This window comes from Tursiops truncatus, chromosome 20 (genome assembly GCF_011762595.2).
Source record: "Tursiops truncatus isolate mTurTru1 chromosome 20, mTurTru1.mat.Y, whole genome shotgun sequence".
Lineage (NCBI taxonomy): Eukaryota > Metazoa > Chordata > Mammalia > Artiodactyla > Delphinidae > Tursiops > Tursiops truncatus.
This window is the reverse complement of record NC_047053.1, coordinates 14,332,685-14,358,092: the sequence shown is the minus strand read 5'-3', so window position 1 is coordinate 14,358,092 and position 25,408 is coordinate 14,332,685. Positions and strand designations below refer to the sequence as shown.

Below are 25,408 nucleotides of genomic sequence, written 5' to 3'. Positions count from 1 at the left end.
TATTTGTTATGGTGATCTGTTATCAGTGATCTTTGATGTTACTTTTGTAATTGTTTTGGGGTGCCACAAACTGTGCCCATATGAGACAGCAAACAGTTGATAAGTGTTGAGTGTGTTCTGACTGCTCCATCGACCAAGCTGTTCCCCTGTTTCTCTCTCTCCTCAGGCCTCCCTATTCCCCGAGACACAACAGTATTGAAATTAGGCCAATTAATAACCCTACAGTGCCCTCGAAGTATTCAAATGAAGGGAGATGTGCGTATCTCTTACTTTAAGCTTAACGAGGAAGGCATGTCAAAAACCAAGATAGGGGCTTCCCTGGTGGCGCAGTGGTTTAGAGTCCGCCTGCCAATGCAGGGGACACGGGTTCATGCCCCGGTCCAGGAAGATCCCACATGCCGCGGAGCGGCTGGGCCTGTGAGCTATGGCCGCTGAGCCTGCGCGTCCGGAGCCTGTGCTCTGCAAAGGGAGAGGCCACAACAGTGAGAGGCCCGCGTACCACAAAAAACAAAAAAGAAAACAAAACAAAAAAACAAAAGATCAGAAACTGCTTGGAAATATTTCTAACACTTTTGGGGATTATACTCATAATCTAATAAAGATTATGAACTAGCACAATCATTACTGGGGCCAACATTTCAAAATTCGCCAGTCAAAGCTAGCACCAGGAGAGTATTATACACATAAAATTGAGAAACAGATAAACTTTACTTCAGAAAATAACAGTCCTACAGCGTATTGCTCTCATTATTTAGCTAGTATAAGGCTCAATCTGTCTCACTGAGGCATGTATCTATCTTTGCGCTATTAACATCTTATCTGAAATGCTTTCCAGTTTTTTGGTACCTGTTGAAAACCTGTGCTCTATAAATGGAACAACAAAGCCTGGATGACAGCACATCTGTTTACAACATAGTTTACTGAATATTCGAAGCCCACTGTTGAGATCTATGGCTCAGAAGAAAAGATTCCTTTCAAAATATTGACAATGTTCATTGACAATGCACCTGGTCACCAAGAGCTCTAATGGAGATATACAATGAGATTAATGCTGTTTTCATGCCTGCTAATACAACATCCACTCTGCAGCCCATGGATCAAGGAGTAATTTCAACTTTCAAACCTTATTATTTAAGGAATACATTTCATAAGGCTATAGCTGCCATCGATAGTAATTCCTCTGATGCATCTGGGCAAAGTCAATTGAAAACCTTCTGGAAAGTAGTCACCATTCTAGATGCCACTAAGAACATTCATGATTCATGGGAAGAGGTCAAAATATCAACATTAACGGGAATTTGGAAGAAGTTGATTCCAACCCTCATGGATGACTGAGGGGATCAAGACTTCAGTGGACAAAGTAACTGCAGATGTGGTGGAAATAGGAAGAGAACTAGAATTAGAAGTGGAGCCTGAAGATGTGATGAATTGCTGCAATCTCATAATAAAACTTTCATGGGTGAGGAGTTGCTCCTTATGGATGAGCAAAGAAAATGGTTTCTTGAGATGGAATCTACTCCTGGTGAAGATGCTATGAAGATTGTTGAAATGACAAGAAAGGATTTAGAACATTACATAAACTTAGTTGATAAAGCAGTGGCAGAGTTTGAGAGGATTGACTACAATTTTGAAAAAAGTTCTACTGCAGGTAAAATGCTATCAAACAGCATTGCCTGCTACGGAGAAGTCACTCGTGAAAGAAAGAATCAATTGATGTGGCACACTTCATTGTTCATTACTGCCTTATTTTAAGCAATGGCTACAGCCGCCCCAACCTTTCAGCAGCAACCACCCTGATCAGTCAGCAGCCAAGAACATTGAGGCAGGACCCTTCACCAGCAAAAAGATTACATACAACTCACTGAGGCCTCAGATGATGGTTAGCATTTTTCAGCAATAAAGTTTTGGGTTTTTTTCTCTGCTGCACCCCGCAGCATGTGGGAATCTTATGTCCCCCGACCAGGGATCGAACGTGCACCCCCTGCATTGGCAGCCCGGAGTCGTAACCACTGGACTGCCAGGGAAGTCCCGGCAATAAAGTATATTTAAATTAAGGTATGTACATCGTTTTTAGACATAATGCTATTGCACATTTAATAGACTACAGTGAAGTGTAAACCTAACTTTTATATGCACCGGGAAACCAAAAAAATTTGTTACCCACTTTTTTGAGATGTTTGCTTTATTGCAGTGTATCTGCAATATCTCTGAGGTATTTCTGCAGAACTAACTATCCTCTGATTTGGTTCATCGTGATCATGCTTGAGCTTCGGGGAATAGTAGACTATGAGTGAAAATTACAAGAGCTGTTTCACAAAAATCTCCATGAAACAATGAAAGCCCAAGTCAACACCAGGTTTTAACTTACCTAACAGAGAATGACACATATTGGGGTGAGAAGATTCTTCTACTCCTAGATATACAAGATTTTTTTAAAGTTTTTTTAAATTAGGAGGACTACACATAAAAATCCAGATTTCTGACTTCTCTTACAGAATCAGAAGACCTGTCCCCAGTGGTAACTATCAGCCCCCTTTTAGACATAGATGTGCTATTTGCCACATTCTCCACCACTCCCTATTGTTGTACATCTAGCCTGCTTCACTCATTGATCTGCTTGACCCCTGTAAGAATTTGACTTTATGACCCCTGGCTAATAGGTTCAGGAAAGTAGTCATGATCATGGTGATGAGAGGCGTAAAGTTGGTGAACTATTTGGTAATAGTTGTAAGCTATTTTCAATGATTCAAAAAGCCTGATTGCAATGATTATATCGTTAACCTCTAAAAAACTGCGCAGGTTAACTATAGTACGAGATTTATTTTCTTTTAAATGGAATTACATCAAGTGGGTAATTGTATTGTCATAAAAGAAGCTTAGACTGACAAGTAGGTATTATTGATAAATGTTTTTTAAATTGGGAAAACAGATGACTCTTATTTAATAAGTAAAATTTGTTTGATAGACCAGTTCTTTCAAAATATGGGGCCCAAGAAGGAGAAAAATAATAATTATGAAAATTGTCCTTATTGATAAAAAGGTTGAGAGGGGAGCAACTGGATTTTTCTGTCACTTCTCCACTGGTATTTGTAGTCCAAAGGGTCAAAACCAGATGAGGGAATGTTGGAATTCCCCGTACCTCACAGTAGGTAGAGAAAACATTGGGGAAAGGTTATGGGGTGTCTTTATTTTTTTAATTTTATTATTTTTTAATTGAAGTATAGTTGATTTACATATGGGGTTTCTTTTGAATCCTGGAATTTCACATCTTTCTAAGACAGGCTCTAGGCTAACTTCTAATTTTAAATAATAGACATAGTTTTAGTACAGACTCTGTTTCAAAACTGTAAGGCAAAATGAGAGGCAATGACTATTTATAATATTGCTGTGCTCTGTTAAAACTAGTTAAGGTTCCTTCTCTGTGCTAATGTACAAGGTCATTGTATTTAACAAGGGTGAAGAAACTCTTTCCTGATGACCTGTAATTCTCAAGGATATTTATATGTCCTAGAACAAAGCTGATTCATAACTCTGCTAGGCGGGGCAAAGGTATTACATTTTCAGTCTTTCTTGCCAACTCCTTTAGACATTAAACTATGTGGGAATCTTTTTAGGATCACAGAATTTTCAAGCTAAAATGAAAATGCATCTTAATCCTCCTCTTAATCCAACCTCCTTATTTTCCAAAGGCCCAAGAGAGGGAAAAGCACTTGCCCAAGGTAACACAGCCAAGACTGGAACTCAGATCTCCTGATTCCAAGTCCAATTAAAAAAGTTAAGTTTTTCTGTTTCCTCTTCCACTTTAAACTGTCCCAACCCACCGTTTTTTAATTTCTCGTTTCCAGGGTTCTACTTAATTGTCTAATCTTTCAGATTTTCACAGTCCTCCTACCTTATCCTTACAGCATTTTCACAGGGCTTCCAAATTCTAATTTGAGAAATCCTGAATGAGGGACATGATCTGAAGGCTTCCCCACAAAACCTACTAGGGCCTCCAAGAAGACAGAGAAATCTGTGAACCACAGTTTTTAATGGTCTCTCTCTCCATTTCATGCTGACGTTTCCAAGGAAGCAAAGAGGAGCCTAACAGGAGGATGTGTCTGTTCTTCTTAGAAACAAAACACTGTTAAGATTTAATACATTCTGCTCATTTCTTCTCTTTGCTTCTAAGGCAATAAAGGGATTTTAACCACCTGTCTGACAGCAAGCAGCTCTCTCTCTTTCTCTTTTACTGTGGCACATTTAGCTCCTGCAACATTAGACAAAAATTTTTTTTTTCTAAGATAGAGTGAGAGCACAGCAGAGACAATCAAGGGTGCTTCTGGCCAAGGCTGCCTCTCCCTATAACCCACCCCAGCTGTGTGGGAAACTGAAGCAGAGACTCTTACAGGGAAAAAAATGAAGAAAGAATGGAAGTGGGGAAAGTCAGCGATAAATAATAAGAGAGCTGCAATTTTAAATTAAGGTATATGAGAAGAGTACAGGCTGATTCATAATATCACTGGATCTATGCAAATGGCTATGCGAAAAGAACAAAGGATACTAGGAAACAAACATGCTATCCCCCGTCCCCTGCCGTTTTCATCTTCATCACCACACAAAACTCACAAAGTTTGTGACTGTCAACCACGATAAGATGAGAAAAATAAGGACATATGTTGTTTTTTATAATACTGAATTTTTTCCATTTAAAGGAATACTTTATATTCTGAGATTATATCCTTCCTTTTTTTAGTCCTAGAACATTTCTTTTTTGAAATGACAGTGAAGGTAGATATAATTGATATTACTTATGTGTTTCCTTGGCAACTTTAGAAATTGATCCCTCTATGTTGCCCCCATCCCCCAGTTTTTTTTTTTGGTCGTGTACTGATTTGTGAAACCCAAATGTCTGTTAATCTCCTACCTAGAAGAATACACACTAAATGTAAATGGTTACCAATCTTTTCAGGACAAATTTCAATTAATTGACATATCCTTCAAGGAGAAGACTTTAAAAATCTTATCTTTCAATCTTTACAGCTTTCTTCCTGAAAGTGTTCTTGCAAGTATATTAAATTAGTCATAATAACTACTTCTAAGTGCTTAATGAAACACTTCTTCATAACCTCTGACAATTTGACAGGAATGAACTTAGTAATAGCAATAAATACAGACGGGACTACATAAATCAAGGAGGTCCTGATGCAAAACTCTTGCCGTATTAGATGTCATCTTGGCTTTTTCATCTGAAATGAATCAAGAAATTAATTATAAAGGTGATCATAACACTAAGAAAAAAAATCAAAACAAAATTCATACTCTTGGAAAGTATGCCTCTGTTCTTTTTAGCCACTGCCCGCTTCAGGTATGCTGGAGCCAACAGTCTAAAGGAAGCTCCAAAGAGGAGGCGGTATTTAGGATGAGGAATGTGGCTTCTGACCTGGTTGAGAAGGAGAATGCAGCAGTGGCTTCCCCCAGGGTAAGCTCTCTCAGACATTTACATTGTGTGGCGATAAAAGGCAGTTTGCACAAGAATTAGCCTGAAATTGCTTAAAGAAAAAGCAGGCTCAAGACCAAAGGTGTGGTCAGTTCCAAGCAACCTTCCAACCTAGCCTCACCTGTCTTCCTCTAAAGGGGAGGCAGATTCTCCTCCACCCTCCATTCTCCTCTGAACCACTTCACCTTCTAGCACCTTCCATCTCAGGAGGAGTTTGCCCAGGATGGGCTTTATGATGCGCACCACTGACTGCTACCCATCTGCTTATGGAAAATCGTTGACCCCAGCCGAGTACTTACAGAGCTGTTCTGCTTTGAAGATCTGTATCCTTTACGCAGAGCTAAAAGCAAACAGGACAAGGGCAATGAATTTGCCTGTTTTGCTAAGGCCCATGAATAAACATTTTGAATGCATCAAGGTGGCTCAAGGGACCGGAAACCCAAATGTCTGTTAATCATCTATGTAGAAAACTACATACCAATACAGAGGTGGCTGGGAATACAGCCACCTCTGCACTGGTCGAGGTCTTATTTCTTTGACCATATTAATCATTTTTATTTAACCTAAGAAAAGGTAATTCCACACTGGCCTTTCCTTAGAGGCTTTCTGCCACATTTGCCTGCCTTTGGCACTGGATTAACTGGTGGAGTCAAATGCATAGCATTAACCTATGCATGCAGGTCCTCTGCATCATGCTAACCAGCAAGGTTAACCATTCAACAATTCAAACTCCAGCCCACCACAACCAGGGCATGTGGCTGTACTCAAGAGGTGAGCAGTAAGTGCCGTGTTTTTCACACAGATCTCTGAATCCAGAGCAGATGCGCCTCTATATTTATTTATTTATTGTACCAAAGGAACCATAGCAACAATAAAGAGAAATTTAAAAGGAAGAAAAATCAGCACCTACTTTTAACACCACAGCTATTTTCATTCAGGTCTTGTCCACATGCACTTCTATCCTTCTACTCTATTCTTCGTAAAGCTGTACTCATAATAGATGTACAATTTTATTCCCTTAAGCAACTTCCATTTTAGATCTCATGGGAGAGAGACCAGATCGTTCAAGTATGGTTCCTAATTCTATAGTCACTTATATAGCCAGTTCTCTGCTTTTGTTTAGCTGACTTTTTAGCTTAGAATACTTAGATACCTTCATCATTCTTTTTCTTCTGGCAATCAGTCCAAATAACAAGGTCAGAAAGACCACAATACATGCAGCAATAATGGGTTCTATCGGTACAGATGAAGCTTTATCTGTTGGAAGTGCAAACACAGGAAACGAGAAAGTTAACATCTATATGCTTCTAATTTATGTACTTCTAGTATGTCCCAGCCACGGTGCCTTGCACCTAACATTTTTCCTCTTAATTAAATTCTCCAAACAATCCTGAAGAATTTTATTGTCATTCTTTTTTATAGGCGAGGAACCAGGGGCTTTGAGTTTACTTGTCCAAAGTCACAGAACTAGTAACTAGCAGAGACAGGCTTTGAATCCATGCCTCTTTGGAAGGATAATTTATTGTAATATGAATAACTCCCCAAAGTCAGATCATTTTGTGCTTGATCCATAATTTTTGCCATGCGGAAAGCAGAAGTAAGCTGAAATCAATGCTTTTTCCTAACATTTGAAAAGCCCGAAAGATGTTGGGAGGTATCCTCGAAGGAGAGAGAGAGGCAGGAAGGTTTTAAGAGGAAGAACAGAAAAGGTGAGGAAGCTGCTGGACTAAGGAGGGAGGAACAGTGGGACCCTTGTAGCTGTGCTGTGATTGTGCCCCAGGTAGGTGACAAGACATTATACAGGGTGATTGCATAGTGCCTGCCCCTAGGAAAGTAGAACTCTAAGCATCAGCCTTCCCAATCTTGGCAAAGATTTTTATCTTTGCCTAAATGATATGGAAGAACAGAGAGTCTACTTCTAATTTGGGCTAGGAAGACACCAGCCACCCAGAAGTGAAAGCCCATTCCCTTGTTTTGTGAACACCAGGTAAGCTCAGAGCCATTTTGTACTATAGGTGCAGTCCCTGTGCTTGTAAGCTTTCCAAGAGCCTATGAAAATATTTGAGACTGGAAAAAAAAGTATTGGCTCCAAAATATGAAAATAAAGTGGCAAAGTTAATCAAAATGCATAAATGTTTAAGCATCTATAAAATGTAACTTTGTGTCGACTATCACCCAACTGTTAAATAATAATAATAACATTTAAAACTTAAGAACCAAATTAATAACTTATTTATAGAAAAATTTAAAATGTATGCAAGTTTTAAATACCCTTTCAAATTTTTACAGCCAAAAAGTATACTTAATACTTCATGTTAATATATTTGGTATGGGGTGAAACGTACAAAAGTAAGAGTGCTAAGGTCAACAGAGGTATTTAAATGACTCTGTCTAAGCTCCTGGATTCTGATGCCACCCTAGGAGGGAAAGGGGCTCCAATCATGGCTAAGATAAAATTCTTGGAATTTATAGGAAATAAAGAGTGTGCTATGTATTGTATAATTGAGTTTGTAGAGTGAATGAAATCAATAGATTTTTGCTAAATGACTACTGTGTGTTAGGTGCTGTTCTTAGCCCTGAAAAAATAGGACAGGCATGGAAGGCTCCTGTGTCTGAGGAGCTCATATTCTAGTGGGAGAGACTGACATTAAAAAAAAAAAACTGCTGCAGATTGAGATAGTGTTGTAAAGGACAAAGTGTTACGAGATAGTATATGAAGGGTGAAAGGAAGAGAGAAGGGGAAGAGAAGACTTTTGATTAATCTAATTTCAAAGCCCAAGCCCTATATGCCTCAAGATTATGACATGGGGTTTATCCCTCCATAATTGTATGACACACTATTTACCTTTCAACTGTTGTCTTCTCCATTATGTGTCCGGCTCAGGATAATTTTAGGGAGTAGATTAAGCATCCTTTACTTTTGCTCTCTTTTGGCTGTTGCTAAAAATTATTCTCATGACGGTGTGGGTGACACCAACCCTCTGGAGAAGCTCTTCTCAATGGGATTTCTTTCTTTTTTTTTTTTTTTTAAAAATATTTATTTATTTGGCTGCACTGGGTCTTAGTTGCGGCATGTGGGATCTTTAGTTGCAGCATGTGGGATCTAGTTCCCCGACCAGGGATTGAACCCAGGCCCCCTGCATTGGCAGCACAGAGTCTTAGCCACTGGACCACCAGGAAAGTCCCTGGGACTTCTTGTAAACCCTGACTCTGTAATAGCCAGCCCTGGGACACACCAAAGGGCATCTTACTGGGGACCCCATGAACTTATAGTGCCAAGGAAAGATGTCAAAATGAAGGAGAGGCAAAGGTGGTACAGTTGGGGGAAAAAATCAGAACTCAGTCACAGATCAGAATATTTTTACCAAGCTGAATAAAATGAAGCCACACGTGACAGCTTTCAGTCCATAAACAAACTGAAATAAACTGCCTGACCCACTGGCTCACTTTAGATTCCAAGTTTCTGTTGAAAGTGAGTTTGGAAAGTGTAACTGCATCTCTTCCCTTTACTCTCTTATTTATAACCAGATCTGGTATTTCCCCCCAACCCAACCCAGCCCATATTCATTACGGTAAAATAATCTCAACACGTGGCTAAAATCTTGTGCTCAAGAAAAGATCCGTGATGTCATTTCTCACTTTGCACAGCCTCATTTATAAACTACCCCACTGAGCGGTGAAGCTGGGAGAGCTCATGGCAAACCTGGCATTTAGCCTGAGCACCAGCATCGGAGTGCTTATGCTCCTAAGGCAGCCAATAGCCAGGCAAGTAATAACGCAGGAAGAAATGAGAAAAACCAGTTGGTTTGGAAGAGCTCAACCCCAAACAGGATTCTGCCCATGAAAGCTAATTTGCCAAGCTGGCATCCTGCTTGCCACACAAGCTGTATGTTTAATGTGACATAGAGCAATTATGATTCCTTCTTAACCAAGAGTTTGTGGGTTTGGTGGGGTTTTTTGTTTGTTTTTCTTTTTTTTTTTTTTTTTTGCGGTACGCGGGCCTCTCACTGTTGTGGTCTCTCCTGTTGCAGAGCACAGGCTCTGGACGCGCAGGCTCAGCGGCCACGGCGCACGGGCCCAGCCACTCCGCAGCATGTGGGATCCTCCCGGACCGGGGCACGAACCCGTGTCCCCTGCATCAGCAGGCGGACTCTCAACCACTGCGCCACCAGGGAAGCCCGTGGGTTTGGTTTTTAAAGCAAGTAGCCCCTGGGCATACTGTCACTGTTCTGCAGGAGAAATTACTGAAAGCACCAGTAATCACAGTGATGGGCATTCAACTGGCAGCCCTTCCTACCCACCAGCCACTCTATTGGTACAGTAATAAGAAGCCCTATGGTCACATGTCCAACGCTTCTGGCTGGGGTTCAATTGGCTTCCTGAGGACTGGCAAGAAAGGCAATGAGTGGCACAGAGAGGCAAATGACAAAGTGAGTGATGTTCTAACAAGATGTGGGAGCCTCAGCTTGTTCGGCTGCTTCTAGCATCCTGGCCCCAGACCAGGAAATGTGTGCGTGAGCATTATCTGCATCTGCCTCTCCGGGTATCTCGCCTTCCTCTTTCTGTATGAGTGAGAAATAAGAGGAGGGAAAGACACGTGGAGCTTCTTTTGTTCCTTGTTATTGCAGAGATCATAAACCTGGGTAGAAGAAGTATGAAGCCAAGAGAAAGAAGCTGTTTCCCCCATTCTCCCTCACTCACTTTTCTGATTAGCCTATAGGTTACAATTTCAGAGTTAGGAGTGATTTTATAGATCTATTTTCTTATCTAGTCAGTATATTTTTCCTCTATGTGTTTATAACTTCTCTTCCGTTTGTCACTAAGCTGTTAACTCAAAAGTCCAGTTCTGGATTTCCCTGGTGGCGCAGTGGTTAAGAATCCGCCTGCCCATGCAGGGAACATGGGTTCCAACCCTAGTCCGGGAAGATCCCACATGCCGAGGAGCAACCAAGCCCGTGTGCCACGACTACCGAGCCTGCGCTCTAGAGCCTGCAAGCCACAACTACTGAGTCCACGTGCCACAACTACTGAAGCCTGCGCGCCTAGGGCCTGTGCTCCACAACAAGAGAAGCCACCGCAATGAGAAGCCCACGCACCGCAACGAAGAGTAGCCCCCGCTCGCCGCAACTAGAGAAAGCCCGTGCGCAGCAATGAAGACCCAACACAGGCAAATAAAAAAAAAAAGTCCAGTTCCTACAAACCTTGTTGCCTAGGAAAATTCATGGAAATACTCCTCCATAAAAGCCAAACAGAACTGTCTTCTACTACTTGATTCTAGAAAAGGACCTTTGCTCAAAAAGCAGTATCCTATATGGAATGGGAATAATTCCCCTAAAAGAAACAACTAGAATTCCTTGGATCGAGATAATTCTCCAAAGAAAATCCTAGCTACTAATCATAATTGTCATCATCATTAGTTGTCACAAAAAATATTTACTGAGCATCTCTCTGAGTTTTGTACTATGCTAGATATTACTTAAAAAAAGAGTTACCTTTGTGGATGGACCGCAAAAGTATTACGCTCTCTGTCGATTTGACAGAGAAAGACAAATACTGTATGTTATCACTTATATGTGGAAAAAAAAATAAATGAATGTATAAAACAAAACAGAAACAGACTCACAGATATAGGAAACAAACTAGTGGATACCAGTGAGGAGAGGGAAGGAGAGAGGGGCAAGATAGGGCTATAGGACTATGAGATACAAACTCTGTGTGTAAGCAACAAGGATATATTGTACAACACTGGGAAATATAGCCATTGTTTTGTAATAATGTGAAAGGGAGTATAATCTATAAAAATATTAAGTCACTATGCTGTACATCTGAAACTAACATAATATGGTAAATCAACTATATTTCAGTAAATAAACAATAGAGTTACCTTTAACAATAAGGTGAAAGTCCTTGGTCTTCGTTTGTATAAGTGAATTTGCAATACAGCTGTAGGTTCCATTGTCAGATTTCTTGACTTTGGTGATTGACAGTTGAAGATACTCACTTGTCTGTTGGATTTGGTGATGGTTTTTCTCTAAATTCAAGAAGCCACTGTTTTTGTACCACATCATTTGAGGCTGGGGGTTGGATTTCACATTGCAAACCAACTTCACATCACTGCCTTCCTCAGCTGTTTGGAAGTCGTTTCCACTTAGGAGAGGAGGAACTGCAAGACGCAAGCATTTAAGTTTAATTAGCAGATAAGCAGTAGTTTATTGCCAGTGTTCAAGATGTCCCTTCAGTCTATCTCATGTAGTCATTCATTTATTTGACAAAAATTTATTGAGTACCTACTGTATGGCAAGCACTGGGCTAGGAACCAGGGGTACAATGGTAAATAACATACATCCAGTTTCAAACTTAATAGCACTTTTAATGTGGTGGGGAAGATAAACCATGAAACAAATGTATATAATAATGAATCTGTATTAAGTAGACAATTTGTAACACACGGAACAATAACCATACTTGTCCTGGCCAGAGATTTACCAACGCATATTTGCATTTCCTCAATGATCTTCTAGAAATAATGTCCTTCTATCAGAAGGCACTCCAGTCGTGGCAACTCTGGCATCCATGGAAGGTGAGCATAACCTTGAGTCCCACTCAACCTTCTGTGTGAGCAACTTCTTATTCCCGTCATGATAAGGACATCTGTAGACCCATAGATTGTCAAACACATTTATCTTCACCAAATGATTCCAACCCTTACTACCACCAGGGCTTTCCAACATCTAGGGGGAGAAATGGCTGAACTGACTCTCCCCTCTTCTCCATGCTCCTTGCATTTTTTTGGCCAAGGTACAGAAGAGCAATAAAATGCATGAAAAGTGGGCAGTGGGAAAGAGATAGACGCAGAGAAGGAGGGAAAAAAGGAGCTTGTATAATCTGCACGCTGAATAATTAGACCCTGAGTAGGCTGTCCTATTAATAGCTCTCTCAGAAGAATGACATTTTATTGCTCTTTGGAATGTGTTTGAATTCTGTATTCATGTCCAACAAGAATGTTATATGGTATTCAGATAGTTGTTCCTTTTTATTTAACTATTTAAAATTAATTTTTAAGCATATCGGCTCTACATGAGCATTCCCTTTTAAAAGTATTAGTACATTTCAGATAAAGTTAAGGTCCTCCTTGACTCCATCCTGGTCACTTCCTGACTCCCCAGAGACACCCAGTGCTATGAGTTTGATGTAAATACTTGCAGATCTTTTTTTTTTTAAATAGTATTTTAAAAATACATATGATATTCCCATAGGAAATATATTGTATTATTCTAGGAGGATGAGAAGTGTTTACATAAAAGACTTCACTCTCTCAACAATTGCACGCTTTGAGATATATTCATGTTGAACCACATAATTCCAGCTCATTGCTTTTAGAGTGCTATAGTATAATATCTGACTCTTTAATTATTTTATTTTGATGGGCATCAGGTTATTTTCATTTTAAGATGCTAAACAGTACTTCAATAAACATCCTTGTAAAAAAAAGTATGGGCTCAGGACAGAACCCTGTGTAGTGACTATAATCTAAAGACTAAAAGCAAAAACAAGGAGAAAAATGTGACCAGATGTTTAGCAAATATTTAAATAAAATCTAAAAGGAAAAGTCCAAAAAAATCCTTGTATATGTCTCTTTACGCATATGTGCACGTATTTCTCTAAGGTTAACATCTCAAAGCAGAAACGCTGGGTCATAGGGTAGGTGCACTTTAAATTTTGATAGGTATTGCGAAAGAGGTGGTCTCAATTTATACTTTCAGCAACAACATTATAAAAGAAGTTTCTGCACACCCTCCTCAAATAGTGTATTATCAAGTTTCCATTGAGTTCTTGGTCTGCCATTTATAACAATAATCCATAATACTCAAGATTGTACATGATATTCTTGTCACTTTATGACTTTATCTTAATTTATTGATTGATGAGTTTGTGTCAGTTATTGTCACTATGAATCACTGACCAATTGGGTTTTTTTTCTATATATGTGCAACGATGATAATATTAAATGTGGAATCAGGCTGGGAAACTGAAAATCATTTTTTTAAGCCACTGAATCATATTATCGGCATTTCTACTGCGTCTCTCTTAAGAAGGTTACAGTGGGAAGAGCACTAGATTAGGAGCCTGGGGATTTGTTTTCTGTTCTCAGTTCCAGATGTGATAATTAGGGCCTTCATTCTGGGCCTCAGTTTTCTTGTCTGTCATTTTATAAGGATTACAAAAGCTCCAAGGTATGCTGATAGTCTTGGATTCTAACAAAGTCGCCAAGAGATAGCTTGTTAAAAATCACATTTTATCAATTCATAGGAAATAAAAAGCAAAGCTCCTTTGCCCGGAAACATGTAAGTGATTCACTCTGGAAGCCCAAGCTGCAGGATACCAGCAGATTCCAGTACTGGATTCCTTGGCATTTTCCCCACCCTTTTATCTCAGGAACAATGGCATCAATTTTTCACAGAAAAGTTTGCTGAGCTCATGGGATCAAATGGCTTTGACATTTTATTACTAGGTTCCAAGTCCAGAGCTCTTTCTACCAGACCACACCATATTATCACCCTTACTCACATCACCCCTCACCACACACTATCCACACCCCCCTCACGTAGAACCAGTTTTCCACCCAAACCACCTACGTGATCACCTCCGTAGACTCATTCGAAGGACGACTAACCTCAGATAGTTCCACCAATGGCTTACCAGTACCTGGAACCCAAATATCAAGAGCTTCACCTTTGAGGGTTTAAGGTGATGTTAAAAGATTGCCAACGAATATCTTTCTAAGTAGAACACAAAAGCTAGAAAAACGTTTAAGAAAGAAAAGATTGGTAATTTTAAATACACAAACATTTAAAATTTCAATATGGCAAAAAAAAAAAGAACTATTTTAAAATGTCAAAAATAAATAGACGAGGGGCTTCCCTGGTGGCGCAGTGGTTGAGAGTCCGCCTGCCAATGCAGGGGACACGGGTTCGTGCCCCGGTCCGGGAAGATGCCACATGCTGCGGAGCGGATGGGTCCGTGAGCCATGGCCACTGAGGCTGCGCGTCCGGAGCCTGTGCTCTGCGACGGGAGAGGCCACAACAGTGAAAGGCCCGCGTACCGCAAAAAAATAAAAAAATAAAATAAAATTAAAATTAAAATAAAATGAATAGACGAAATACTTATCATTCAAAATGACAAAAGGCTAATTTCCTTAATGTACAAAGCGCTTATACAAATCAATAAGAAAAAGGCAAATAACCTAATAGAAAAATGGGTAAAGGACATGAGCAAGCATTTTGCAGACAAGAACCGTGAAAAGCTAATGCATTTACGAAAAGGTGAACACCCTCATTCCTGATTTAGAAAATGAAAATAAAATTTCAAGTCAGGCTGGCAGATTCTTAGAGCTTGAGGATACTCAGGCTCATGAGGGTGTGGGAAACAGGCACCCTCATGCAATGTTGTGGGATCATAAATAGGGCAATTGGGCAGTATCAAGCAAATGTTAAAATACACATACTCTTTAGACCCAGATTTCATCTACCACTTAGTGTAGTACACACAACACAGACTAACTAGCAGTTTCTTTCCCCTCACTCACAAATGACATTCAGCACCACTGAGATGGATGTCGACTGATTCCTCCTCAGCTTGCAGGTAAAGGTGATGCCGTTGTCATTTTCACTGATGGAAGTGACACAGACAGAGCTTGAGTTGATTTTGTTTCCAGATTTCAAATCCACTCTCCCATCTTCGCGGTACCAGAGAAGTTCTTCTTCTCTGGTATGGTTTTGAACAGCACAGTTCAGAGATTCTTCGAGGCCAGGCTCAGTGTCCAGAATATAGTTTTCAGTTTTACCATTCACAGTTAAAACAGAACCTGGGAGTGCAGGAAGAAACTATTAAGATAGAGTGAACAATCTAAATGACCATAATTAGAGAATTGGTTAAATATGTTACATCGGTACAATGAAATGCTCTGCAATGATTAAAAATAGTCATATTGAGCTATGCAATTTTACAAGGAAAAGATCGAAAAAGGATTATTAATTTAAAAAAGGAAAAGGTTAAAAAATGAGGGTTACCAAATTTTGCTGCACATTGGAATCATCTGGGGATCTTCTAAAACGTACTGATGCCTGGCTCCCACCCCCAGACGTTCTGACTAATTAATATTAGTGTAACCTGGGCACTGGGGTTTTAAAAAAGCTCCCAGGTGATTCTAATATGCAGAGAAGTTTGAGAACCACTGGGTTAGAAAACAATATGTATGGAATTACCCCATCTATACACACAAACACACACACACACACATGCGCACACACATATACATATATATATGTATACATATATATATATGGACAAGTCTTGGGAAAATCCTATCTATATATTGACTAGGATGGATAAAAATAGAGAAAACGGTGGAGAAATAGTTACCAGATCTAAATTGTTTATTTCAAGTGCTTGGAAATAGCATAATAAGGGGATGGGAGTAGGGAAATACAAAGGAGAAAGAAAGAGCAAAATGGAAAAATATTTAAGACATAATATTAGGTGAATAGGCAGAATGTAAAGTACGTCTCTAACAATTCCTATAAATATATCAAAATTGAATATGCATATGGGCAAAAGCTACTTTGAAAACATTTTTGATTAGATGATGGGATTATAGACAAATTTGGTTTTGTATATCTGATGTTTCGCTGTTATACTGACAGTGTAGTACAATAAGATGTTTAAACATCTGTGGTTTGTGTGGTAAAGCTGTTGTTGTGGGGTGGATGATCAGGATATATAGCAGTTAATTTTTACCTCTGATTTTTAGAAATCCATTGTAACATACCTAAATTTCAGTTTGTACTTTCCTCATTTAGAAGCAAGTAACAAAGCTAAAAAATGACTTTAGCTGCCACAAACTTGCCCCCTGTGTATCATTTGTTAATATATTCTGTAAATGCGTTAACTTTTCCTGTAAAAAGCATAAACTACTGGTGATTGCTGCCTAGCATTTTTTTAAAACCTGGAAGAATATACATCAAAACGTTGAGTGGTTATCTCTTGATGATGGGATTTGGGGGGATTTTTACTTTTCTTTATTCTTTTGTATATTTCCTAACTTATATTACAGTGACTGCTTATCACTTTTTGAATCAAGAAGGAAAAAGGTATTTCCAGGTTGGGGTGGGGAGCAAACATAGAAAAGATTTTCATGTATGTTGTACGCTCAGATAAAGAGCAGAGGTTTATTTTAGGTATGATTAGTAATGAAATGCATTAAAATGTAGGAAAATTCTGGCTGTGGCTCTGGAGAGAATAAAATACCTCAACCCTGTCTTATAATATCAGAACCATAAAAATATTTTTCCACTTAATTTTTCACTGTTTTATCTGACTTCTGTACTCTGAGCCATACCAACTGTGTAATCATTCCAGTTTGGATTCTGTATTTTCCCAAAGCCCCCAATCATTTTATAATCTGAAATTTTCTTTATTTAAAAAGGAGCCCAAAAGTATTAACTTACTTGTCATCTCATGTGGCAGAAATAAAATCACTAAGAGAAGAAATCTGTACGTTTGCATTAGGCTGCTGGTCTTCCATGCCATGTTTAATGAATTTAAGTCTGATCTGCTGGGGGAAAAAGAGTGCATTTGTTTCTGCACTTTGGTCTACACTGAGCTTATGAACCTCCTCTTGTCTATTATATATTTAAAATAAAGTCCCAGATGAGTCATCCCAGTTATAATGGTACTATTTCTAGTTTTTAATTAAACAATCTTGTTCTGACTACTAAGTTCAAAGTACTTCTAGTATTAGGTTTCTGTTTTTTTTTTTTTTTTTTTTGCGATACGCGGGCCTCGCACTGTTGCGGCCTCTCCCGTTGCAGAGCACAGGCTCCGGACGCGCAGGCTCAGCGGCCATGGCTCACGGGCCCAGCCACTTCGCTGCATGTGGGATCTTTCCGGACCGGGGCACGAACCCGTGTCCCCTGCATCGGCAGGCGGACTCTCAACCACTGCGCCACCAGGGAAGCCCGTATTAGGGGTTTTTTAAAAGACAGCAAAAAAACGAAACCACAAGGAAATAGGCCATAAAACAGAGGGTAGCTACAGAGCAGCCCCGGGAAAGGTGAAACCAGCCTTCCCTAGAGACATTGATAGAATGTCATTTTAACAGTAAGAAAAGTGAAATTTCCTTTCTGCTCAGATAGCCTCTGCTGAACAAAGTAATTCTTGTCTTGAAAGCCTCCCTTGGGTCATTTTTCATAAAGTTGCTCTCTGCTAATAGAGGGTTTTTGAAACTGTTCCAAATCACATAGATTCAAATGGTTTGTACCTTAGAAAAGACTCAATTCGAACATGGCCTCTAGTCTTTTTTTAAAGATTTATTTATTATTTATTTATTTAATTTATTTTTGGCTGTGTCGGGTCTTAGTTGCAGCACACGGGATCTTTGTTGTGGTGCGTGGGCTTCTCTCTAGTTGTGGCGCACAAGCTTAGTTGCCCCATGGCATGTGGGATTTTAGTCCCCTGACCAAGGACTGAACCCGCGTTCCCTGCATTGTAAGGCAGATTCTTTACCACTGGACCACCAGTGAAGTCCCAGCCTCAAGCTTTAAACCACATTAATCTCTGCTTTCCCCCTTCCCTCCACCCCTCATAACACTCTTCCCCCTTGACCCAGTATAGGCTAAAAAGAATAAATAACAAAGGCCTCTTTTCTCCCTTCTTCTGCGCTTTTCCTGCTGCCATCTCTCTCCCAAAGATATTCCCTGCTTCCATCTGGGAGAAACATGTACTTATTACTTCCTTTTAGGAGTATCACTATAAATACAATAGAAACACATATGGAATGTTTTCTAAGCAACAGGCAGTGTGCTAAACACTTTACATACATTATTTCAGTCCCAGTTAAGCCCCTAAGAAGCTTCTTGAGGTCATTTCTAAAGGTTTTGAGAGATTATATAATTTGACCAAATGTCAAATTACATGATCTGTAAATGTCAGGGTGACGATTCTAACCCAGGACTCCTAAAGCAATGTTCTTCACCATGCTGCTGCCTAGGTAAACATTATCTCCCTTAAAGAAACTGCTGTTAATCCCTTCCTGTCCCTGTCCACTCCAAAGACCTCAGCAACTTGGAGTTTTGTCCTCTTAACACAAATATAAAACTTCAAGAGCTGGAACATACCTATGACTTTTGGGGGCTGGCTCTGCTCCTCCCCATGCCAGGCCTGTCCTGCCAGGAGCAAGTTTCATTCCTGCCAGGCTCACTCTTTCTGGCTGGCATGTCTTCATCAATCTTTCAGTAAGATGCTATTAGAAATAATATTGATTCTTTTATAATTTAAAAATTTTGTCAGTAAGATTTCCAATACAGCACTGTTAACAGTGATGATTTCAGAATTTGGTCATTAATAGAGTTTTCTCAAGCACTATCCACTGTAGATGCTGAGTCAACGGTGAGAGTGTGAGCTTCTTAGCAGACCTCACCCTACTCTATTAAGGAGGATGATTGCTGTCTCCCTTTCTCTTCCACCCCATTAAGACAACAACTTTTCAAAATGAATTTCTCTCACTTGATTTGTTTTTAATTTTCATGACCCTTTACTTTCTATACAAGACAAAGTCTTACCGCTTACCCACTGAGCTCTGAAAGCTGACTTCCTTGGCCAATCGTTCCTCCGTCTGGGAACCCTGAATCCTTTTCCTGTTACCATCTTTATAATACTTGAATTTGAACACTTTATGACAGTAGGGTCAAGTAAATAAGGTACATTGGGTTCAAAGTCTGTTTCTCTTTGTGGATTCTTAGAGAAGAGAGTAATTGGGAAAGGCATCTTCTTAAGATCCAAGTTTTTCTGTGTACTTAAGTTACTGGGTGGGGCCAGGTATTACTAACAAGGATGTAATTGTTCCAAGAAAGCCTGACCTTGTGCGAAAATTGTAGCAAACCTCACTGAGAGTTGTCATGCTCAAGTTAGAAGGCTGTGCTTGATAATCTGACAGCCTGAGAATTGTGATAGGGCAAGTCTGAGGGGAGTCTGATTTTCATAGCAGCTGAAACACTGGAAGATTCCACACAACTTAAATAATGCTGGAAAAATATTACTTACCACTGGCAACCCAAGTGTAGTATATGAGCTGTGCTAAGACAGGCATGGCAGGGGAAAGTTTTCTCCCTTTGAGGCTCTCAACTGACTGAGAATCCTTGCTTTACACTTTCAAGAATTAGTAATTTGAAGATAACATTTTTATTTATTTATTTATTTATTATTTATTTATTTATTATACAGCAGGTTCTTACTAGTCATCAATTTTATACACATCAGTGTATACATGCCAATCCTACTCTCCCAATTCAGCACACCACCATCCCCACCCTCCCACGGCTTTCCCCCCTTGGTGTCCATATGTTTGTTCTCTACATCTGTGTCTCAATTTCTGCCCTGCAAACCGGTTCATCTGTACCATTTTTCTAGGTTCTACATATATGTGTTAATATACAATATTTGTTTTTCTCTTTCAGACTTACTTCACTCTGTATGACAGTTTCTAGATCCATCCACGTCTCAACAAATGACCCAATTTCGCTCCTTTTTATGGCTGAGTAATATTCCATTGTATATATGTACAACATCTTCTTTACCCATTCATCTGTCGATGGGCATTTAGGTTGCTTCCATGACCTGGCTATTGTAAGTAGTGCTGTAATGAATATTGGGGTGCATGTGTCTTTTTGAATTGTGGTTTTCTCTGAGTATATGCCCAGTAGTGGGATTGCTGGGTCATATGGTAATTCTATTTTTAGTTTTTTAAGGAACCTCCATACTGTTCTCCATAATGGCTGTATCAGTTTACATTCCCACCAACAGTTCAAGAGGGTTCCTTTTTCTCCACACCCTCTCCAGCATTTGTTGTTTGTAGATTTTCTGATGATGCCCGTTCTAACTGGTGTGAGGCGATACCTCATTGTAGTTTTTTTATTTTTTTATTTTTTTGCGGTACGCAGGCCTCTCACTGTTGCAGCCTCTCCCATTGCAGAGCACAGGCTCCGGACGCGCAGGCTCAGCGGCCATGGCTCATGGACCCAGCCGCTCCGCGGCATGTGGGATCCTCCCAGACCGGGGCATGAACCCGTGTCCCCTGCATCGGCAGGCAGACCCTCAACCACTGAACCACCAGGGAAGCCCCTCATTGTAGTTTTGATTTGCATTTCTCTAATAATTAGTGATGTTGAGCAGCTTTTCACATGCTTCTTGGCCATCTGTATGTCTTCTTTAGAGAAATGTGTATTTAGGTCTTCTGCCCATTTTTGGATTGGGTTGTTTGTTTTTTTAATATTGAGCTGCATGAGCTGTTTATATATTTTGGAGATTAATCCTTTGTCGGTTGATTCGTTTGCAAATATTTTCTCCCATTCTGAGGGTTGTATTTTCATCTTGTTTATGGTTTCCTTTGCTGTGCAAAAGCTTTTAAGTTTCATTAGGTCCCATTTGTTTATTTTTGTTTTTATTTCCATTACTCTAGGAGGTGGATCAGAAAAGATCTTGCTGTGATTTATGTCAGAGAGTGTTCTTGCTATGTTTTCCTCTAAGAGTTTTATAGTGTCCGGTCTTGCATTTAGGTCTCTAATCCACTTTGAGTTTATGGTGTTAGGGAGTGTCCTAATTTCATTCTTTTACATGTAGCTGTCCAGTTTTCCCAGCACCACTTATTGAAGAGACTGTCTTTTCTCCATTGTATATCCTTGCCTCCTTTGTCATAGATTAGTTGACCATAGGTGCGTGGGTTTACCTCTGGGCTTGTTTCTATCTTGTTCCATTGATCTATGTTTCTGTTTTTGTGTCAGTACCATATTGTCTTGATTACTGTAGCTTTGTAGTATAATCTGAAGTCAAGGAGTCTGATTCCTCCAGCTCCGTTTTTTTCCCTCAAGACTGCTTTGGCTATTTGGGGTCTTTTTTTTTTTTTTTTTTTTTTTTTTGCAGTACGTGGGCCTCTCACCGCTGTGGCCTCTCCCGTTGCGGAGCACAGGCTCTGGACACGCAGGCTCAGCGGCCATGGCTCACGGGCCCAGCCACTCCACGGCATGTGGGATCCTCCTGGACCGGGGCACGAACCCGTGTCCCCTACATCAGCAGGCAGACTCTCAACCACTGCACCACCAGAGAAGCCCCTATTTGGGGTCTTTTATGTCTTCATACAAATTTTAAGATTTTTTGTTCTAGTTCTGTAAAAAATGTCATTGGTAATTTGATAGGGATTGCATTGAATCTGTAGATTGCTTTGGGTAGTAGAGTCATTTTCACAATATTGATTGATTATTCCAATCCAAGAACATGGTATATCTCTCCATCTGTTGGTATCATCTTTCATTTCTTTCATCAGTGTATTATAGTTTTCTGCATACACGTCTTTTGTCTCCCTAGGTAGGTTAATCCTAGGTATTTTATTCTTTTTGTTACAATGGTAAATGGGAGTGTTTCCTTAATTTCTTTTTGAGATTTTTCATCATTAGTGTATAGGAATGCCAGACATTTCTGTGCATTAATTTTATATCCTGCTACTTTACCAAATTCATTGACTAGCTCTAGTAGTTTTCTGGTGGCGTCTTTAGGATTCTCTATGTATAGTATCATGTCATCTGCAAACAGTGACAGTTTTACTTCTTCTTTTCCAATTTGTATTCCTTTTATTTCTTTTTCTTCTCTGATTGCCGTGGCTAGGACTTCCAAAACTATGTTGAATAATGAAGATAACATTTTTAATTGGTTTAAAATACATATGTTTATGATATCACTTATACATGGAATCTAAAATATGACACAAATGAACTTATCTACGAAACAGAAACAAACTCACAGACATAGAGAAGAGACTGTGGTTGCCAAGTGGGAGGAGAGAGGCAGAGAGATGGACTGGGAGTTTGGGGTTAGTAGATGTAATTATATATAGAATGGGTAAACAACACGGTCCTACTGTATAGCACAGGGAGCTATGTACAATATTCTGTGATAAACCGTAATGGAAAAGAATATGAAAAAGAATGTATATATATGTATAACTGAATCACTTTGCTGTACAGCAGAAATTAACACAACATTGTAAGTCAACTACACTTCGATAAAAGAAATTTTTAAAAATACATGTTTATGGTGTTGTTGCAACATGAATTTTATCTGGCAAGTACTGTTGTTCCCATTCATACAAGAATAGAATAAAAAATATTTATGGTCATCTGTACATTTTAATACATTGGTTAAGAGCACCAGAGATCTGCTGCTTGCTAGCTGTATGAGTTCATAAACCTTTTTACTCCTAGGGTCCTCAGGTTCTTCATCAATACAATGGGAATAATAATAGTGCCCTCCCTACAAGGTCACTTGAGGATTAAATGAAATAAAGCATGTGAAGCAGCCACACAGTAAGCTCTTATTAAGCATTAGCTATTATTATTATTAATATAGGCTGGGCAGGGCATAATAAATAAACACAGCCTCACTATAGCATTCTTCCAGTAAGAATCATAACTAAGAGCATTTCCTGTTGACTGGGTTGCAAGCTCCATGTAAGCAGATTTTGAGTTTGCTTCTGTATGGATCTAAGGGCACTGTGTTTTGCTATCATTTTAAAGATTTTTACATTTATTTATTAACTTTATTTATTTATTTTTGGCTGTGTTGGGTCTTCGTTGCTGCGCGCGGGCTTTCTCTAGTTGCAGCGAGCGGGGGCTACTCTTCGTTGCGGTGTGCGGGCTTCTCATTGCGGTGGCTTCTCTGGTTGCACAGCATGGGCTCTAGGCGCACGGACTTCAGCAGTTGCGGCACACGGGCTCAGTAGTTGTGGCTCACGGGCTTAGTTGCTCCACAGCATGTGGTATCTTCCCAGACCAGGCATGTGTTATCTTCCCAGACCAGGATTTGAACCCGTGTCCCCTGCATTGGCAGGTGGATTCTTAACCACTGTGCCACCAGGGAAGCCCTGGTTCTCATTTTAAAATGAACTTAGCAGAGGACTGATATCTTGGTTCTGGGTCCCTCCAAAACAGACCTGAAGATAAAACTTTGCATGCAAGTAGTTTATTTAAAGGTGATCTCAGGAAGCACAGTAAGGTAGTGAGATAGGGAAGGAAGGAAAACTAATAAAGGATGTGTTAATGAACAGGTTACTATGGGCGACTGTTGCTGTGGACCCTTTGACAAGCTCTGTGGAACACACCTCAGAATCAACTCATGCAGGGGAAGGAAGCTTGAGTATCTATCTACCAACTTTCCTCCATCATTGGTTAAGGGGCACTTTTGGGGTGTTGACTCCCCAGCACTTCCAGCCCACCCTGTGAAGGCAGAGTGCACTCTCTTGGTCTGGCTGTGAATGTCCAGGCAGACCCTCAGGAAGTCATTGGCTATACGGGAATTGTTTGCGGGTGACCTCTAGGCAGGCCAAGGGAATGTGAGTAGGGCACCAACATCAACTTTTACAAGTGGGTACTAGGTGGTTAGGAAATAACGGTTAATTACTCTTACGTGTAATAATGGTATTATTGTTATATAGGAGAATGTCCTCATTCTTAAGAGATGCCTACTGAAATACTTATGTGTCACAGTGATTGCAACTAACTTTCAAATGATTCAGCAAAAATAAATAAACACACTCACAAAGCAAATACAGCAAAATGTTAACATTTACTGAATCTAGAGTTAGGTAGTGGTCTATAGATATTCATTGTACTATTCTTTCAACTCTTCTGTATGTTTGACATTTTCATAAATAAAATGTTGAGGAAAAGTATTTAGTATTTATTGAGTGTCTGCTATGTGCTGAACACTCTAAGCAATGGGGTTGCCAGTCCCATCCAAACCAAGATGGTAGCTTTGTCATGAATTAGTAAGACTTGGCTTTTCAAGTCACTCTCCTGCCATCTGTGGAGAACTGTTTTAATAACTATACAATGGATAATGTCTATAAAACGAATGGTGCTCCCTTAACTCCACAACATTAGGTTGGTACCCTGGGAGATACAAAGATGAGCAAAACAAAGCTCCTGGTCTTCAAGCGTCTTACATTTCTAGAGGGTTAACAATGATTAGGAGCCAGTTAGAGTGCATTTTCAGATTAAAAAACGTTATCATGGCGCCCCTTCTAGAGAGTCAAAGAAGTGACGTGCTTTGTCCAAGAACATATAAGTTGTCCCTGGAACATTCCTCTTTCCTAGGACCGACGAGAGAGGAAACCATTTTGCCATAAGTAGTTAAGCCCAGTAGTTAACCATTAAGCCTAAGTAGTTTCGCTGGTTGGAGTATTAACAGAGTCCAATACTCCACGTCCTCCACAAGTGGCTCAGGCCCAGAGGGACAGAAGACAGGCAGCCTCAAATGTGGAAATTCCTGAGAGTAGAAACAGTCTGCTCCACATCAGGCCCATGTACTTCTGGGCAGAGGAAGGGGTCCAAGAACTGGCAGCCATGGCCATCTGATTTAAGTGAGCCCAAGAAGCACCTGTGGAGTCTCTGGGCACCTTTCCTTCATCAGGAATCTCATCTTTAACAAACTCCCAGGTGACTGACATGGTTGTTCAGGGGTCTCATTTTGCGAACCATGGACTATGGGACTAAGTATTGATGCGGGTGATGAAGGTAGAAGCCCCTCAGCTCAGGGTAAGTGCCTAGCACAGTGCCTAGTGCATGGTGGGTACTCAGGAAACAGTAGTGAAAGGAAGGAAGGAGGGAAGGAAGAAAGGAAAAAAGGAAGGGAGGGAGGGGGGGAAAGATGGGGAGGATGCCTACTCGGAGGTAAATTGGGTGCTCTGCCCTGGAAGAGAATGTGTACACAGGGCTGCCCCGTGGGAAAATGACTCTGCTGGTGCACAGACCTCACAGTACTTCCGCTGTGTGGGAATGAAGAACAGAGAGGGAAACAGACAACGAGGAGGAAAGACCCGATGGG

At 40.1% G+C, this 25,408-nt stretch overlaps 1 protein-coding gene and 1 long non-coding RNA gene across 6 annotated transcripts in view; one reads left to right on the top strand and one right to left on the bottom strand.

The window, feature by feature from the left end:
• LOC109548621 (uncharacterized) overlaps window positions 1-25,408 on the top strand; it is a 38,250-nt gene that overhangs the window by 11,520 nt on the left and 1,322 nt on the right. Inside the window, exons 3-4 of one of the 5 annotated variants that reach the window (XR_012328392.1) lie at window positions 836-2,055; window positions 19,993-20,161. This is a non-coding gene — a long non-coding RNA (uncharacterized lncRNA). Of the gene's footprint in view, window positions 1-835; window positions 13,501-19,992; window positions 20,162-25,408 lie in introns of those variants that run through there. The other 4 variants (XR_012328394.1, XR_012328391.1, XR_012328393.1 and 1 more) reach the window with 4 other exon arrangements.
• On the bottom strand, window positions 6,538-18,753 carry TMIGD1 (transmembrane and immunoglobulin domain containing 1). The gene is made up of 5 exons (XM_019926959.3): window positions 18,655-18,753; window positions 16,987-17,090; window positions 15,066-15,344; window positions 11,364-11,642; window positions 6,538-6,736 (listed from the first exon to the last, which is right to left on the bottom strand). The coding sequence occupies exons 1-5, from the start codon at window positions 18,720-18,722 to the stop codon at window positions 6,573-6,575; spliced, it is 894 nt and encodes a 297-aa protein (XP_019782518.3). The 5' UTR covers window positions 18,723-18,753; the 3' UTR covers window positions 6,538-6,572.